General features: G+C 41.2%; 1 protein-coding gene across 2 annotated transcripts in view; it reads right to left on the reverse strand.

Annotated features, from left to right (window-relative positions):
- Nucleotides 1-18,234, reverse strand: part of PDZRN4 (PDZ domain containing ring finger 4) — a 394,640-nt gene that overhangs the window by 41,346 nt on the left and 335,060 nt on the right. For both annotated transcript variants that reach the window (XM_030548959.1, XM_030548958.1), the window contains 2 exons: nt 13,125-13,378; nt 6,849-6,951 (listed from right to left, as the gene is read on the reverse strand). In XM_030548959.1, the coding sequence (XP_030404819.1) occupies nt 6,849-6,951; nt 13,125-13,378 (357 nt within the window). The remainder of the gene's footprint in view (nt 1-6,848; nt 6,952-13,124; nt 13,379-18,234) is intronic.

Consider the following 18,234-nt stretch of genomic DNA (forward strand, 5'->3'; position numbering starts at 1 on the left):
GTCCTTGTGGCACTTTATTTGGGCATAAGCTTTCGTGGGCTAAAACCCACGTGTCTTTGTGTAAATCATGACTGTTTAAACCTCACGTATTTTATATAAAAATTCCTATAAAATGCATTTCCTTGTGCTCTAGTAGGCCAAATGTGTTCTAAAATTGGCTCACTTTAATAATTATAGTGCATTATTCAAATAATTACAATAAAACCTAGGGCTATACCACTGTTTCATTTTTAACTGTCTTTCTTTTTTATAGTCTGCACTGACTGTCAGAAGGATCACAGGATAGGTATCACAGTTATAGCAGCTCAAGACTTCTTTTGAATTAAAGGGAAGAAATCTTGAACACATCTTTATAAAAACTCTAAGCAGTGCAATATTTTTAGATATACAACTAAACCAATCTAAAGTGTGTCAATTATCAGACACGAGAGTATTTAAGAAGGTTTTCATAAATAACTTTAAAGTGCAATCCACCTTTTTCTATATATTTGCATGAAAAGAGTGTTAGCAGCTAGAAAAAGATGCTGATAAAACTAGAAGGACTCTAGTGGAATTGAGATCTCTCACTCACACACACAGACACACACACTTAGTACCTAACTAATATTGTAGGTAGGTTATTTAAAATGCAAAATTATACTTTATACTTGAAAAAGTATCTCACTAAAATATCTGAATATAGTAAGTAGCGCTTCCAGTTTTTTGCATTAATTTCTAGGGTATTATGAAGATGTAGCTCAGAAAATGCATATAATGCTGTAAAGCCCAGCTTTTCCAAGCTCCTTCTGACCTGCCTATCAATTAGTACTACCCCCTTTCATAAAACTGACTAGCAGCTGCATAAAGCTGACAACTATAAGCTACGTGGTGAGAAATATTCTCTTCTCCATTAAAAGCCTACAGTATTTTTACCTCAATCCACCACCACCATCAATCAGATATAATTAAAATGGAAAACTACAGCCTTGCTCATAACTTTAGCTGTTCTAGTTTATAACAAATATGTCTTTATTAGGACTCCAGTTAAGGAGCAATGCATTTCTTGAAACTTTTTCTTTTACATTACTTCTGGTGGCTGCTGAATTTGATATCTGCCTTTTAATTGCTAAGGGCTCTTTTTGATTTATTCTAACTTTTAGAAAATCTGAATCCAGTAGGAAAAAAAAACAAAAAACCAGCACAATCTTTTGATATGTAACTAAGATATTACAGTGCTTCTGTTCATTCAGACCACTATCGTTATAGTTGCATGAAGCTGAAACTTGGCTTATGAGGTCTCAGTCAAGGCCTGACTTCCCCCCTTCTCTCTCTTTCTGTCTTCAAGAAAATTAAATCTAAAATTTGATTTAATAGTTGTAATTAGAAGCTCCATGCTAAATTGATGGGGTTATGTTACAAACCTCTAACTCAGAAACAGCATCAATTTTGTAGGCCACGGGTCCATAACATGGGTTAGTTTCTTTGTATAGATACAGAAGTTGGGGGATCAAATTAAGTTATTTTATTTATAAAATACAGTCACTGTGCATGCATAGTGACTATTTGCATGAAAACTGCATTAGGGTTTTTAGCATGCAGGGGCCATGATCACATTGACATGACTGACTATAATGTTTACAAGGCGTATTTGCAGGCTATCACAGCTCTGAAGGGAGCTGTTACAGGCTATCAAGCTCAGTAATCCTCATGTTAAAAAGCCCCTAAATATGTATTTACAAGATAGACAGATTTTTAGGTCTATTGGTTAAATAATCCATGTGTTGAAAAGTATCTAAATATGCATTCACAAGACAGACAGAACTGTTTTGGTCTGTTGGGCCAATACCACGCCTTTCAGAAAGTTCCTAAATCGTTATGGAGCCAACATTTTAGCAAATCCATAAATACACATTTAGGGCTGAAACCTGCAAATACTTAAGTATCTGAGCAACTCCACTCACATCAGTAGTCTCATAGACTATAATGAGAATGCTCCCATGTGTAAACTTTGGAAATATAGGTCTGTGCAGTTTCAAGTCCTTACTCAGTAGCCTTTGAAAGAGGAGGGATTTATTTTATAGTGTTGGTATGAAAATGTACCAGCAAAGGAAATTAACTCAAAAATTAAAGTCATGTTACGCTTGTGGCAATAACCAACAAATAAAAGGACTATTCAACTTTAAGGCTGATACTTATATTTTTGTGATCAATGATGGCATACTTACTGTGGGGCTACCCTTGAATACCTGATATTAAGTAGGACTGCTGAAATGTTTGGAGACAATAAGACATATTGAGACTACAGGGTGAAATCCTTTTGCTACTGAAGTCAATGAGAGTTTTGCCATTGATTTCAATGTGGTCAGGATTTCACACAGTTTGTTAATTGTCTTTAATTCTCCTACCTCTTCTCAGTTTGGACCACATGTATAGCTGTGCTTGCAAAGAGGCATTAAGGCTTGATCCAAAGCCACTGATGTCAATGGGAAGACTCCTATTGACTTCAGTGGATTTGGATTGAGCCATTAGTGCATAAAAATAAAGTCACTGAGTTTATACCAGAAGGGACCATCAGATTATGTAGTCCGACCTGCTGTATGTCACGTGCAGACAACACAACCTAACTACGGCACACTAACTCCAACAACGAAAATGAGGCCAAAGTATTACAGCCTGCAGAAGATTAGACTATTATGTGCCACAGGGAGAGAGTACGAGGGATTGAGATGCCTCAGTGCTCAAGTCGCCTACAATGGCAGGGAACTAGTTAAGTGAGATGTATCCAGATAGTCCTGGCAACTGACCTGCACCCACACACTTCACAGAAGTGAAGAAAAACCCAATGTCATTGCCAGTCTGAAAGGGGGGAAATTCCTTCCTGACCCAGTGCATGTGAGCAAGAACCAGCCAGTCAAGATGAGAGAGAGAATGCACTGTGCCACCTCAGAGCCCTGGCCAGGGGTGGCTCCAGGCCCCAGCACGCCAAGTGCATGCTTGGGGCAGCATGCTGCGGGGGACGCTCTGCCGGTCGCCGGGAGGGCAGCAGGCAGGGTGCCTTCGACGGCTTGCCTGCGGAGGGTCCACTGGTCCCGCGGCTCCAGTGGACCTCCCGCAGGTGTGCCTGCGGAGGGTCCGCTGGTTCCACAGCTCTGGTGGACCTTTGGTGGAGCCGCGGGACTAGCGGACCCTTTGCAGGCACGCCTGCGGGAGCTCCACCGGAGCTGCGGGACCAGCGGACCCTCTGCAGGCACGCCTAGGGGAGGTCCACCGGACTTGCGGGACCGGCGAGTGGCAGAGTGCCCCACGCGGCATGACGCTGTGCTTGGGGCGGTGAAATGTCTAGAGCCGCCCCTGGCCCTGGCCTACTCTGTCCAGTGTCCCATCTTCAGCCATGACCATCCCTGATACTTAAGAGGAAGGAGACCAAAAGAATACACTGTGGGAGGGAGGAGGAGTCCCTTCCTGGCTCCTGCAGATGATTGGCTGAAGCCCTAAAGTGTGAGCTTTTAGGAATATAAGACATAAACCTGAAGTGAGCCCAGGGCTGCTGAGCCCTACCCTCACAAGCAACCCCATCAGACAATCACACTCATAAATTTGCCCAGCTCTCTCTTAAAACTAATTATGTGGTTGCCCCCACAACTCCTACTGTGAGACTGTTCCAGGGCCTTACCCCTCTTATGGTTAGAATCCTCCTTCTAATTTCCAGCCTGAATTTGTTCAAAGCCAGTTTATGCCCATTTGTTTTTGTGCCAATATTGTTCTTTAGCTTAACTACCTCTTCACCCTTCCTGGTATTTACCCCTTAACTTTCCCCCTAGAGAGCAATCATATCCCCTCACAGCCTTCTTTGTGCTAGACTAAACAAGCCAAGTCCTTTCAGTCTTCTTTCATAAAAAAGGCCCTTTATTCTCCTGATCATCCTAGTAGCTCTTCCCTGCACCTCTTCCAGTTTGAATTCATCCTTCTTGAACATGGGTCAACAGAACTGTATGCAGTATTTCAAATGAGATCTTACCAATGCCTCGTACAATAGCATTTATGTGTCTCTATCACTGCTGAAAATGCCTCACCTGATACATCCTTTTCCACAGCCACATCATATTGGTGACCCATAATTTTCCTTGACTACAAACCCTGGTCTTTTTCTACTATGAGCTTTCAACTTGTGGCAGAAACTCTTATTATTAGATCTTAAGTGTATGCCTTGCACTTTTGTCCTACTGAATTTCATCCCATTTCTGCCATTCCAGTCTTCAAGGTCATCCAGACCGCCTTATAAAATATTCTGATCTTCCTCAGTATTGACAATGCTTCCCAACATTGTATCCTCAGCAAATTTCATTAGCACGCTCCTACTTTTTGTGCCAAGGTCATTAATAATAATATTGAACAAAACTGGTCCCAAGACCAATCCCTGAGGAACTCCACTAGTAAACACCTGCTAGTCTGATAGGCCACCCTTAAGCACAACACATTACCTTGTCCCATTTAGCTAGTTCCTTATCTACCTTACAAATCTTGTGCTAATTCCCATCTTCCCTCATTTAACTAAAAAAATCCTATGTTGTACTATCTCAAATGCTTTACTGAAGTCCAAGTACATTAGATCTACTGCATTTCCCGTATCTAAAAAAATCAGCTATTTTCTCAAAGAAGGAAATCAGGTTATTCTGGTATGATCTACCTTTGGTAAACCCATGTTGCATTATATCCCCCATTTACTTTCATGAATTCAATTATTCTTTCATTCATAGTTTGTTTTAAAGCCTTGCATACCACTGAGGTCAGATTAGCAGGTCTGTAATTGCCCAGATCACTTCCCTCCCCATTCTCAAATATAGGTGTGGCATTACTTATGCGCCAGCTATATGGTATTACCCCCAAATAGAAAGATATATTTATTAAAAATCATTGCTACCAGACTAGCAATCTCATGTGCCCGTTCTTTCACTATTGTGGGATGGAAATTATTTGGTCCTCCTGATTTGAATGCATTAAGCTCTTTAAATTTTCATTCCAGTTTAGGTGTGATAATTTTAATTTCTATACATTTATTTCCATCAGCCATTACACCTTCATAGTCATGTTCTATATTATACTTTTGCAAATGAAATCAAAGTATTCATTTAGTTTTGGGGCCATATCTAGACTATTTTTATCTTCAATCGCCTTCCCATCCACTCTGCACAGTGGTCCAACCTCATCCTTCCTTATTCTCCTTCTATTTATATAACTAAAAGAAACCTTCTTATTATTTATTTTAATTTCCATGGCAAGAGCTAATTCAGTTCGAGATTTAGCAAGTCTCACTTTATTCCTACATTTTCCAACCTCTAAAATGCAGGACTCTGTTGCATTTAAAATTAACAGATTTGCATGTGCAAATAATACTATTCTGCACACCTAGGTGCAAGACTGTATATCCACAAAGGAATGCATATGTTTCTGGAGATGCATGTACCTCTTATGCTTAAAATTACCGATGGGTCCATGTATGTCACATCAACAGAACTTGAATTTACCATAGAAACTTAAACATAGGGACTGCTTTTGTTCTTTCCTGAGTTATAGAAATTGCATTTGGAGCTTTTTTTGTTACAGAGTGCAAGATGTAGTCATTCTCTCCTCTCCTGTTTTGTGGAACAAATTATTCTCCTCAATGGAAGCCAGACAGCTCTCTTCCTATTTAAATTTCATGTGAAACATTCTTTATTTCAGTCACTCAATGGGTTTGCCTTGGGCAATTGAATCACAGCTGACAGTAAATTAATTACTATGATGGTGTGATTAGTAGCGATTACAGGCTACTGAGAACCTGCCTGAGCATTTACCACTGTCATAATACTTATGCCGGCTATTATTAGGGATTAATAATGGTCATAAAGAGGACATGATTCCACTGCCCTAGACTCTATATATATGTAAAATCTGTCTGCATTTTTAATGTTTCACTAATATTCTGATAAAATGGGAAAAAACTTTTTTTTATTAACAAGTTAAGATTTTTAAAATTTATTCTCTTTCTGGCTGCCTTATTTGCCATTTAAAAAAAATATTATCAGACAAATAGTCTCTCTGATGGACATAAGCCAGATCTGCTGCAAACAAACACACATACTCAGTAAAGAAGTTAAAATTGTATTAGCCATGTGGAATCGAAATAGAACATAAGCCCCAAAACTTTCCCGCTATTAGATATCATACCAAAGTCCAATTGAGAAGAAATAATGATTTCACTAATCCCTAACAATGATTTTTTTAAGAGTTCAAATAAACGTTTGTTTGTTCTGAGTTAGCTTCGCCGAGTAGATTTATTTGATTTTCCATGTTCCTAGGGGAAGAACTTCAGTTTCCCCAGGTTGTAAGCAGAAAAGAACATAAAAAAGAAGATAAAAAGTGAACAATGTGCCTATTTACTAAAGCTTTCTCAATCCATTTTATTTCCAAATGCCAAGCAGTTCTCTGAAACCTTTAAAAGGTTTCTTTACGTACTATTAAGGTAGAGCAAATATTAGGAAGAAAGAATATTTTCCATAGTTTCACGAAAGCTACTTAATAACTTCTATACGTGTTATTTAAAATACTGTACAGTGTATAGCTGAGCAAAGGCTACACAACTATGGTATATGTATAATAAGCCTTCTAAACCCAGACATGCGTGGCATAATTCTGCTTCCATTTATACCCATGCAACAGTCCATGACACTGTACAGGTGTGACTGGGGAAGAGAATTTGCTCCAGTAATTAATTTTTTTTAAAAAGAGCTTTCCTGCTATTGTTCTTCTCACAGGACTTGGATATCAGCTCCATAAATACAGTACCTGTAATTGTAAAAAGAAAAGATACAGCATGCTAATGCTCTTACCTCATACTCAAAGTCCTCTGTTCTATCTGCATCAGCAGGCAGGCTGGGAAGATACTCATTACCTTCATAAAATTCATGCTCCACTGGATGAAGAGAATGGCAGCTATGTGGGACAAAGCAGTACAACAGAAATAGATGAGACAATAGTTTTTCAAATTAAAAAACGATAAAAAATCTTCTCTGTAGTTTTCTCATCTTGGAATGCTATTCTGAGTGATCTGACAGTCTGAAAGGAATACAACCAGGCAAGAGCTGGGGCTTTTCTCTTTTCAAATGCACAGAGACCAGTTAATTTCATTTTGCCAAGTACAGCACTAAAGGTAAAATTCTACTGTCAGATCCACACATGGTTATTTTTGAACAGTGAATGAAGCAGAGTCTGTTTTGAGCCAAACTGCTTAGCTGATAAGCTTCAGGATTTTTCCATATTCTTAAATGTACTTAACTCCAGATATGCGTGTCATCTCTACATGCATCCAAATATAAGCTTCAGATAGTGGAGCAACACAAGGGGCCTTTCTTAGCACAACATTGTACTAATCACATTTCTCCCATAATAAATCCATTAAATGAAGCCAATTTCACAATGATCACAAATTATTCCAGACCTCAAAGAAGTAACTTGCACTCTACAGCCTTCTCCAGCTTGGACACAACAGGCTGCCAAAGTGTGTTTGAGAAATTATACTCTTGAAAATGTCAGCACACAGGAACCTTGGATAGGTTTTGGACAAAAAGAATGAGGTCTTCCTGAAATAAAATGAATGTATGTGTAGCCTCAGATACAAAGACAGCTATTACTTGAATTCTGATCATAAATTACCCTAGTGGGATCTGCTGACAATCCACCCAGCTTGCCCAGAACTTTGTGACTATGTATTTGTGACAAGGTGAAATGTGGCATCCATTTTGCAACACCACTCCTGTGCAAAGACCCATGGAACATTGGGTGTTCAGTAGGAAATCTCTAGTATGATTGTGGTTTTGCCTGTAGCTACTGGATGAAGTGGAGGGGAAACGTTGACAGACAGATGGGGTAACTCATGAGGCGAGGTCCAAAAGGATGGATCACTATTTTTGCATAAATATGCTACGTTAATATTTAAATTCTGTACAATTTCAGAGAAAATATTCATTTAATCAATCACACTGATTTGTCATTCAAGACGTGGGATTTTATGTTTAATCTCTTTATATATTCAATAACATTTTGCTTTAGATAACCACCTTAACTTAATGAATTTCCTTGATTCTCCTTTTGTGTAAGGGAGAAATGTACACAACGCCAACAAACCAGCTCTCTCTGGGTCTTAATAAGCCTTTTGGCAGCTTTGGCTATAGTAGATATCTATCTGACCGAGGATCCCTGTTGGCATAAAGCTTTTGATGAAGAAATAGTATGAAGATGAAGTGATCAGAGCCAGGATTCCTTATTGCAGTTCTAATCCATGAATGAAGTTCAGGAGGTGATGCAGTGAAACAAGTGTGGGACTGTGGCTATCAGTGACAGCTATACAGTAATGAGATGACAGTATTCCTGAGATGTTTTCTAGACAGAGCTGTGAGGCTATCGCTACACTTAGTCATTTGTTAACATTTAGTTTCCTTAAAATGAATACTTAATATTATAAGTTACCAATGCGTGCTGTCACACAGATGCAATTCCTAAAGTCATGTGTGTAAAAAGAGCTGAATATGGGTGAGAACTTAAAAATGGTATGGTGACAGACCACAAATCCCAGTGATGATTGAACTTGGTGATATTCTAAAACAAGAGAGTTCTCAATCATGCCTGTAGCTGTTACCATTGCTTCACGCTGACTGTACAGACATTCTTGTCTTCAGTGAGGCCTGGTCTATACTACGCATTTATACCGATTTTAGCAGAGTTAAACTGATTTAATGCTGCACCCGTCCACACAACGAGGCTCTTAATATCAATATAAAGGGCTCTTTAAATCGGTTTCTGTATTTCTCCCCAAAGAGAGGAGTACCGCTGAAATTGGTATTACCATATCGGATTAGGGTTAGTGTGGAAGCAAATCGATGGTATTGGCCTCCAGGCAGTATCCCACAGTGCACCACTGTGACCACTCTGGACAGCAATCTGAACTCGCATGCACTGGCCAGGTAGAAAGGAAAAGCCCCGCGAACTTTTGAATTTCATTTCCTGTTTGCCCAGCGTGGAGAGCTCACCAGCACAGGTGATCACGCAGAGCTCATCAGCACAGGTAACAATGCAGTCTCCTGAGAATCGAAAAAGAGCTCCAGCATGGACCGCATGGGGAGGTACTGTATCTGATCGCTATATGGGGAGAGGATTCCGTGCTAACAGAACTCCGTTCCAAAAGATGAAATGAAAAAACATTTGAAAAAATTTCCAAGGCCATGATGGAGAAAGGCCACACCAGGGACTCAGTGCAGTGCCGTGTGAAAGTTAAGGAGCTCAGAGAAGCCTACCAGAAAACCAAAGAAGCAAACGGAAGGTCCGGGGCAGGGCCGAAAACATGTCGCTTCTACGCTGAGCTGCATGCAATTCTAGGGGGGTCCGCCACCACTACTCCACCCCGTCCGTGGATTCCGAGGTGGCGGTGGTAATTTCAGCCATGGCTGAGGATTCTGCCGACAGGGAAGGTGAGGAGGAGGACGAGCTTTCAGAGAGCACACAGCACTCCGTTCTCCCCAACAGTCAGGAGCTTTTTCTCACCCAGATGGAATTACCCTCCCAGCTCTTCCAAGTCACTAGCCCACACAATGAAGCCATGGAAGCGACCTCCGTTGAGTGTACCTTTGTAAATCTAAAAATGGTTTAAAAGCAAGCATTTTTTAATGATTGATTTGCCCTGAGGACTTGGGATGCATTTGCGGCCAGTACAGTTATTGGAAAAGTTTGTTAACATGTCTGGGGATGGAGTGGAAATCCTCCAGAGACATCTCCATGAAGCTCTCCTGGAGGTACTCCAAAAGCCTTTGCAGAAGGTTTCTGGGCAAGGCAGCCTTATTCCGTCCTCCATGGTAGGACACTTGACCACGCCATGTATGTAGCAAGTAATCTGGTATCACTGCGTGACAAAGCCTAGCTGTGTATGGTCCCAGTGATTGCTGGCATTCAAGCAACATCCGTTCTTTATCTCGCTGTGTTATCCTCAGGAGAGTGATATCATTCATGGTAACCTGGTTGAAATACAGGAATTTAATTAAGGGGACAGAGATGGCCATTCCTACTGGGCTGTTTGCCTGTTGTGTAAAAGAAATCCTTCCTTGCAGGTAGCCAAGCGGCGGGAGGGGAGGGAGGGAGAATGGCACTGAGCTTTTTTGCATTTGGCTAGCAGGGATCTGCCCTGCTACTAGCCATGTGGGGGGGGGAAGGGGATTGATTAGCAGTGATCTTCCATGATACCAGCCACGCGGTGGGGGGAGGGGTAAAGCGATCATCTCAGAGAATTGGATGGGAGAGTGGTTTCTGCTGCTTCATGTTAACAGGAAAGACGCAGCACTGAACGGGATTTGCTTGGTATTTGGGAAAGGAGGGCACTTTGTAGAAGGCGGCTGCAGAAACCGAAAGACAATGGCTTACCATGGACTCATGCAAGCTGAATTCTGCTGCCCGGACCTGCGTCTGTGAGATCTCTAACACTAGAGCTGCAGGCACTCAATATTAAGATGCAAAATGCAACCTTGTAGTGAAATCACATGTGCAAGGTGAATAGTGTTGTTCACCGTGAAAGAGTATAACCATTGTTCTGTAAAATATATCTTTTTAAATACTTCTCTCCCTTTTTAATCTCCCTCACGCAGTTGCAAATTTTTCAAGTCTCCCTACTCCATCCTGAAGGCTATCTCAGATAAGGCGGCGGAAAAAAAAGACGTGAGATGAAATGTTCTCGGAAATCATGGAAGTAACCCGCAATGAAAGAGCTCATCTGAATGAGCGGAAGGATGTGGTAGCAAATTACAGGAAAGATGCCAGTGAATGTGAGGACAGGAGGGACGCTCAAGATGAGAGGTGGCGCCAGGAAGATCACAGGTGTAGGCAGGAAGATATGCGGTGGCGGGATGCAACGCTGTGGCTGCCGCGTGATCAAACTGACATCCTCCGACGTCTGGTGGAGCTTCAGGAACAGCAGCAGGGTCACAGAGTGCCGCTGCAGCCCCTGTTTAACCACCCTCACCACTCATCATGTTCCACATCTTCCTCACCCAGACGTGTAAGAACGTGAGAGGGAAGGCTTTGTGTACCCGCCCACTCCACCCGTGGACAGCCCAACCAAAAGGCTGTCATTACTTTGAAATATTTTTAGTGGCCTTTTCTTTCCCTCCTATCTTCCTCCCAAACCACACCCAGGATACCTTGTCAGTTCTCTCCCTATTTTTATAATGACTTTTTAATAAAGAATACATGATTTTTAAACTATAGTGACTTTATTTGCTTAAGCAAGCTGTAATCAAAGGGAGAGGGTGGGTTGCTTACAGGAAATGAGTCAATCAAGGAGGGGGTTCATCAAGGGGAAGCAAGCACAACAGACACACCATACCCTGGCCCGTGACGAAACTCATTTTCAAAGCTTCTCTGATGCGCACCGCTTCGTGGTGTGCTCTTCTAATCACCCTGGTGTCTGGCTGCGTGTAATCAGCGGCCAGGTGATTTGCCTCAGTCTCCCACCCTGCCATAAAGGTCTCCTCTTTACTCTCACAGAGATTGTGGAGCACACAACAAGCAGCAATAACAATGGGGACATTGGTTTGGCTGAGCTCTGAGTGAGTCAGTAATGTGCGCCTGCGCGCCTTTATACGGCCAAATGCACATCCTACCACCATTCTGCACTTGCTCAGCCTGTAGTTGAACAGCTCCTGACTACTGTCCAGGCTGCCTGTGTATGGCTTCAGGAGCCATGGCATCAAGGGGTAGGCTGGGTCCTCGAGGATAATGACAGGCATTTCAACATTCCCAACTGTTATTTTCTGGTCTGGGAAGTAATTCCCTTGCTGCATCAGTTTAAATAGAGTAGTGTTCCTGAAGACACGAGCGTCACGAACACTTCCTGGCCATCCCACGTGGATGTTGGTGAAACGCCCCTTGTGATCCACCAGTGCTTGCAGCACCATGGAAAAGTACCCCTTGCAGTTTACATACTGGGTGCCCTAGTGTTCCGGTGCCAAGATAGGGATATGGGTTCCATCTATTGCCCCACCACAGTTAGGGAATCCCATTGCAGCAAAGCCATCCACTATGACCTGCACGTTTCCCAGAGTCAAAACCTTTCGTAGCAGCAGCTTAATGATTGCTTTGGCTACTTGCATCACAGCAGCTCCCACAGTAGATTTGCCCACTCCAAATTGATTCCCCACTGACCGGTAGCTGTCTGGCGTTGCAAGCTTCCAGAGGGCTATTGCCACTCGCTTCTCAACTGTGAGGGCTGCTCTCATCTTGGTATTATGGCATTTCAGGCAGGGGAAAGCAAGTCACAAAGTTCCATGAAAGTGCCCTTACGCACGCGAAAGTTTCGCAGCCACTGCGAATCGTCCCAAACCTGCAAAACTATGTGGTCCCACCAGTCTGTGCTTGTTTCCCGGGCCCAAAATTGGCATTCAATGGCTAGAACCTGCCCCACTACCAGCAGAACCTCCAAAGCAGAGGGGTCCGTGGTTTGAGAGAATTCTGTATCCATGTCCTCATCACTCTCGTCGCTGCTCTGCCATAGCCGCCTCCTCCTCGCCTGGCTTTGCAGGTCCTGGTTCAGCATAGACTGCACAAGAATGTGCGAGGTGTTTACAACGTCCACGATTGTGGTCTTGATCTGAGCAGGGTCCATGCTTGCTATGCTATGGCATTTGCACAGTTCACTCAGGAAAAAAGGCGCGAAACGGTTGTCTGCTGCTTTCACAGAGGGAGGGGTGAGGCTGTACCCAGAACAACCTGCGACAATGTTTTTTTGCCCCATACGGCACTGGGATCTCAACCCAGAATTCCAAGGGGCGGGGGAGACTGCGGGAACTATGGGATAGCTACGGGATAGCTATCCACAGTGCAACGCTCCGGAAATCAACGCTAGCCTCGGTACATGGACGCACACTGCCGAATTAACGTGCTTAGCATGGCCACGTGCACTCAACTTTATACAATCTGTTTTACAAAACCAGTTTATGTAAAATCAGAATAATCCCGTAGTGTAGACATACCCTGAGAAAGAGAGAGAAAGTGACAATCCTGGAATTTTATTATATAGCTAGTATATGAGGTTGGCTGGAAAAGTGATAGAGAAAGGTAAACCATACCTGTCCGAAAGCAGAAAGGGACAAATATCTGGTACTGGAGGTGTGGATGGCCTAAGCTTGGCCAGAGCCATAATATGCTCAAAGGTGATGTCGGTCTGAGTGCTAGCATCCACAAGCTGAACATCCTGTGAGCTACCAAGTGTTTTATTAATGGGAGTTCTCCGTAAAACCTGAACTACAATTGGCTCCTTGGCATTTCGAAAAGCTTCCACTGCCTCTTCGTGAGTGGCCTTGGAGAGGTCCTTCCCATTGACCTAAAGGAAAACAGAATATTACACAAATTAGGACTCAGAACTGAAAGGGCTTATAGAAACAGGAGTATAAAACACGTATTATAAGTGATTTGTACAGTATATTAAATCATATGCTGCTATCTACTGCAATCTTTTATCGTGTTCATGCAAGAGAGAAGATAAGGGTTGGGTGTGAAAATAACTTCTTTGGCTTTTGCTAGAAAACAACCTGATAAAACTCTTACAATACAGTCCCGGTGGATTCTGAAAGAAACAAAAATTAAGTAATACATTTTTAAAACTCTAAGGACATTTACAATTCCGTCTCATAAATTATTTGTCTGGTTTGTAAAATATATATGAAAAAGTGGGGGTTTATTTTGTTTGGTATTTGGTATTAGATTGCAGATAGGAAGATCTGAAGACATAGTCAGTTGCAGTAATTGCCCCTTTACATGTATTGAAATCCAAGTCAAATCCAAACTAAAGAACTTAAGAAGATAAGAAAAAAGAAGTTGCAAGTGCTGCAGTTGCTTCGCTATAGTTTTGTAGTGTAGATGCTTCTTACAACAATGGTAGAGATTTTTCCATTGAGGTTGGTTATCCACCTCTCTGAGAGCTGGTAGCCAGGTCAACGAAAGATTTTTCTGTTGACCTATCTCAGTGGTCAACAACCTTTCAGAAGTGGTGTGCCAAGTCTTCATTTATTCACTCTAATTTAAAGTTTCGTGTGCCAGTAATACATTTTAACATTTTTAGAAGGTCTCTTTCTATAAGTCTATAATATATAACTAAACTATTGTATGTAAAGTAAATAAGGTTTTAAAAATGTTTAAGAAGCTTCATTTAAAATTAAATTAAAATGCAGAGCCCCCCAGACCGGTGGCCAGGACCCGGGTAGTGTGAGTGCCATTGAAAACCAGCTCACGTGCCACCTTTGGTACGCGTGCCATAGATTGCCTACCCTGACCTATCTGCTTCTACAGTAGGGGGTATGGTCAACCTAACTACTTTGCACATGAAATTTTTGCAACCCTGAGAGATGTAGCTAGGTTGACCTAAATTTTAGATGTAGACCAGGCCAAGGACAATTGGTTGACAGGCTGTGGGGCTGTGGATGAGTGTTATATTGGTCTACACTTGAAAGTTTTGCTATGTTGATTAGGAATATGACCCCCCCCCCACAAACCTAGCCAACAGCTATGCTAGGAAAAGCCCCAGTGTAAATTCAGCTCTACTGGCAATAAGTCCTTTTGTTACGACAACTTATATCAGTTCCACAATGAAATAAGCTGTGTCTCCATTAGAAAAGTTTGCCAGTATACCTCTGCTGGTATATCTATAAACCAACACATTCTTTATGTTTTTACTATACTGGAACAAAGTGAAGCTTTTCCAGTGTAGCTGCACAAACACTAGGGGTGCTTTGCCAGCATAGCTCTATGAGCCAAGATGTGAAAAAATTATCTAAGTTATATTAGTATTCCTATACCAGTGCTCCCGTAGCGTAGTGTTCGGAGTATAACACGGATAACTGCAAATATGGGCAGTGTGTTAAATTCCTACATGTTCATGTGCCTGTATTTTCAAAGTATGAGCACATCGCTGAACTAATGTGTTAATTGGGCAATAGCTGTCAATAGCAGAGTTCTTGACCATGAACATGTGCTATCACTGCACTGAAAACATTACTTCGGTGAGATCCAGAGGTGATGTGAATGTTGCTGTAAATTACAAATAATGTCACTGCCATAAGCCAGTGCAGAGGTGAGATGATATAACTTATCCTGTGAAGGGGCAGAAAAGGTGACTTTTTGTAGGAAGAAATGCAACCCACAAAGGGTTTAATCTCAGGTGCCCTCTTTATTTTACACCCTTCCGATAGAAATCTTCACTTCTATCCCTACAGAATATACGACTTATCACCTCACATTATTTATACTGTCCTTACATCACATCTGAATTTGGTCCAGGGGACAAAACCTACAAACACATTGCATGTATTTTGACTTGAGGCCTGGTCTACACTACGAAATTAAACTTTATGTTACTCAGTGGTGTGAAAAATCTGTTAAACTGACCTAAATCCCAGTGCAGATGGTGCTAAATCAACTAGAGAATTCTCCCATTAACCTAGCTACTGCCTCTTGAGGAGGTGGCATATGCCCATATTAGAAGCTCTCCTGCTGGCATAGGTAGAGTCTTCACTGAAACGCTACAGTGGCGCAGCTGTGCTGCTGCAGCGTTTTAAGTGTAGACAAGCCCTAACATTATAGGAAGAGCAATAGTAACACCTATTATTTTGAGTTTGCCTAACATTTTACATTATAACCACCTGCTTTTAATTGCTACTACCTCTGACAAATGAACTATTTGGGTTGCATTTTTCCTTGCTTGGTTTCTGCCTCAGGTTGATTTTTTGTTGTGAAGTTTTACAAAATCAGTGCAATGAAAAACAGAAAATATTGTCCATGTAAATACTCTGCCAGAACCACAGGAGCTTACCCATAGGCAGTTGAAATCTGACAGTAGCATAGTCCTGAGGTCAAAGAAGCATCTTTTCTGTTCCCATGAAAATCCATCCAGATTTATTTGAGTTACTAGGAAATCACCATTTGCACATGCACAAACTAACTTCTCACTCCCTTACTCATTATGTCTGAAAGTCCAACCTCTTGCCATGCTGCAGAGAGCATGCTCCCTGTCTCCTGCTTTATTTCCTAACAACTACAAAGAATCACAGCCCAGGCAAATGGATCCTCCTCCAGCTTTTCCACAATAAAATAGTTTATAACCTGAAAAAGAAAAAGCACTGACCTACACTGCCTTTCTGAAACATAATACCAAACGTAAGTGCTTAGCTCTCATCTGTAAAATGAATATTTCAGCATGCCACCTTTAAAAAAATGCTTTCAGATCTATAGATGAATGAGTACTATGCAAATACAAAGCAGATTAAGAAAACAAATAGCACCGCAAAATCCTAACTGTAAGTTTTCTGACTGTTCCATTCGCCCCCACAAAACTTCCCAGAACCAGAAGAGAACACAGGAATCCTAATAACCACCGTTCCACTGATGTTTAGCAAATATTTGCTGAAGATGGAATTGCTTTGTTTCTCCATTTTTTTTCTTTTTTTCCCCCAATATCTTGACATTTTCAGACCAATTCACTGATCAACCAACCCAAACCCCCCTTGATAAAAAAATATTAGGTTGAAAAGCAAAACATTTGCAAAGTTGGAAAATGCCAGATTTAAGGGAGCTTGTGTAACCTTAATTCTGCTCCTTTGCATACATGTATTATGATACAGTTTTTAATTACATGAACACATACAGCAGTTCAGAACATCCCTAGACATGTTCTTGGTGGTGGTGATGAGGATCATATAGAGCCCATGTGCAATGTAAAAATGTCCTTCCTGTGGCAGAACCTCAAGAAGAAAGTTGTGGTTCGAATCCCGCCTACCCTTACATGGATGTGCGAGGGATCCATGGTATGATGTAGTGACCACTCCTCAATGGCAAGAGCATATCGCTCCCACAGTTAGCTCAGATGCTACACAGTGGTGATAGACACAGTATACATACCTAGATATATCTATTTAAATCTAAGAGACCAGATATTACCATCCTCAGTTCCATAGAAATTTCTCAGTACTAATGTGGGGTAGGTTAGTATCAAATGATATAAAGAGTGACCAGAAAAGAAGTGTATTCTAGACAGGTGGCCTACATTGCTGCATAACAGGAGTTTCCCTGACAATTTATGCAAGAGATGATTAAAAATTGTCTCTATCCTTAAAATTGCCATTTGGCCAAATTGTGTCATTGGGGATAATTATATACAATGGAATTCTGTGAGTACCATATGGGGGGTGGAGAGGGAGGGATCGATAAAAGTGTAAAAATTGATTAAATTGTAAAAAGGAGAATGTTCCCTCCATTTCTCCTCCAAGTATGTAAGTTACAAAAACTAAAATGTCCAGTATCAGTTATATTTAACAAAGGTGGCTTTAAATAACACTTTAAATCTGGATCTTATAGACATCATTCAGTTCTACTTCTCCAGTTCCTTCCTTCTTAAAAGCCATAGAAATATGCCCCCTTTGGGGGATGTTCCCATTAGGGAAGTGAGAAAGCCACAATTTTCACTCTAGAATGTAATGTAAGCCCCTTGAACAACTTTTACCCCTACAGTCTGTATGATCCCTTCAAAATGTATAGCTACAGTTTCCTCTCTCCCAACCCTCCTGTACTGACCGATTTTAATGTTTATAAAAAGTTTCAGGATAACAAATTTAGTGATCACCCTAAAAGTCAACGTTTGGCAACAAATACCATGTAGTTGAATCTGCTATATCAGAATTGTTCCTACTGTAAGTACAAGAAGTATACTATAATTGCCACTATGTGGTACTTGTTGGCAAACGTTGGGCTGACTTCTAAAAAGCGAGGGGACAAATGGATAACGGTTCAATAGATATAAAATCTTATTAGAATTCCTTGGGAAACCAACCAACCAATGTCCTCATTTATCCACATAAATCAATACTTATTGATTATTCCAAGCAAATATATTTTACATACATTTACAATAATGTCATTTCCATGCAAATTCTATGCCGAGGAACAATGATATTACAAAATCACGTAACCATGAAACTCACAGCTTATTTTAATTGGCAATAATGTGGCTGACCTGTACTTTCATAAAAATGTTTATTTTCTCCTTGAAGTGAAGAAATCCATGACCTTTAAAATCCTCTATCCTTTATGTGGTTTCCTTATAAGATGTTAGCACAGAGGATACAGAACACTTATTTTAATTGTCACTTGAAGTTCATCAACACAGTTAGTTACTCTGCATAAAGGTCA

Source organism: Gopherus evgoodei, chromosome 1 (genome assembly GCF_007399415.2).
Source record: "Gopherus evgoodei ecotype Sinaloan lineage chromosome 1, rGopEvg1_v1.p, whole genome shotgun sequence".
NCBI lineage: Eukaryota > Metazoa > Chordata > Testudines > Testudinidae > Gopherus > Gopherus evgoodei.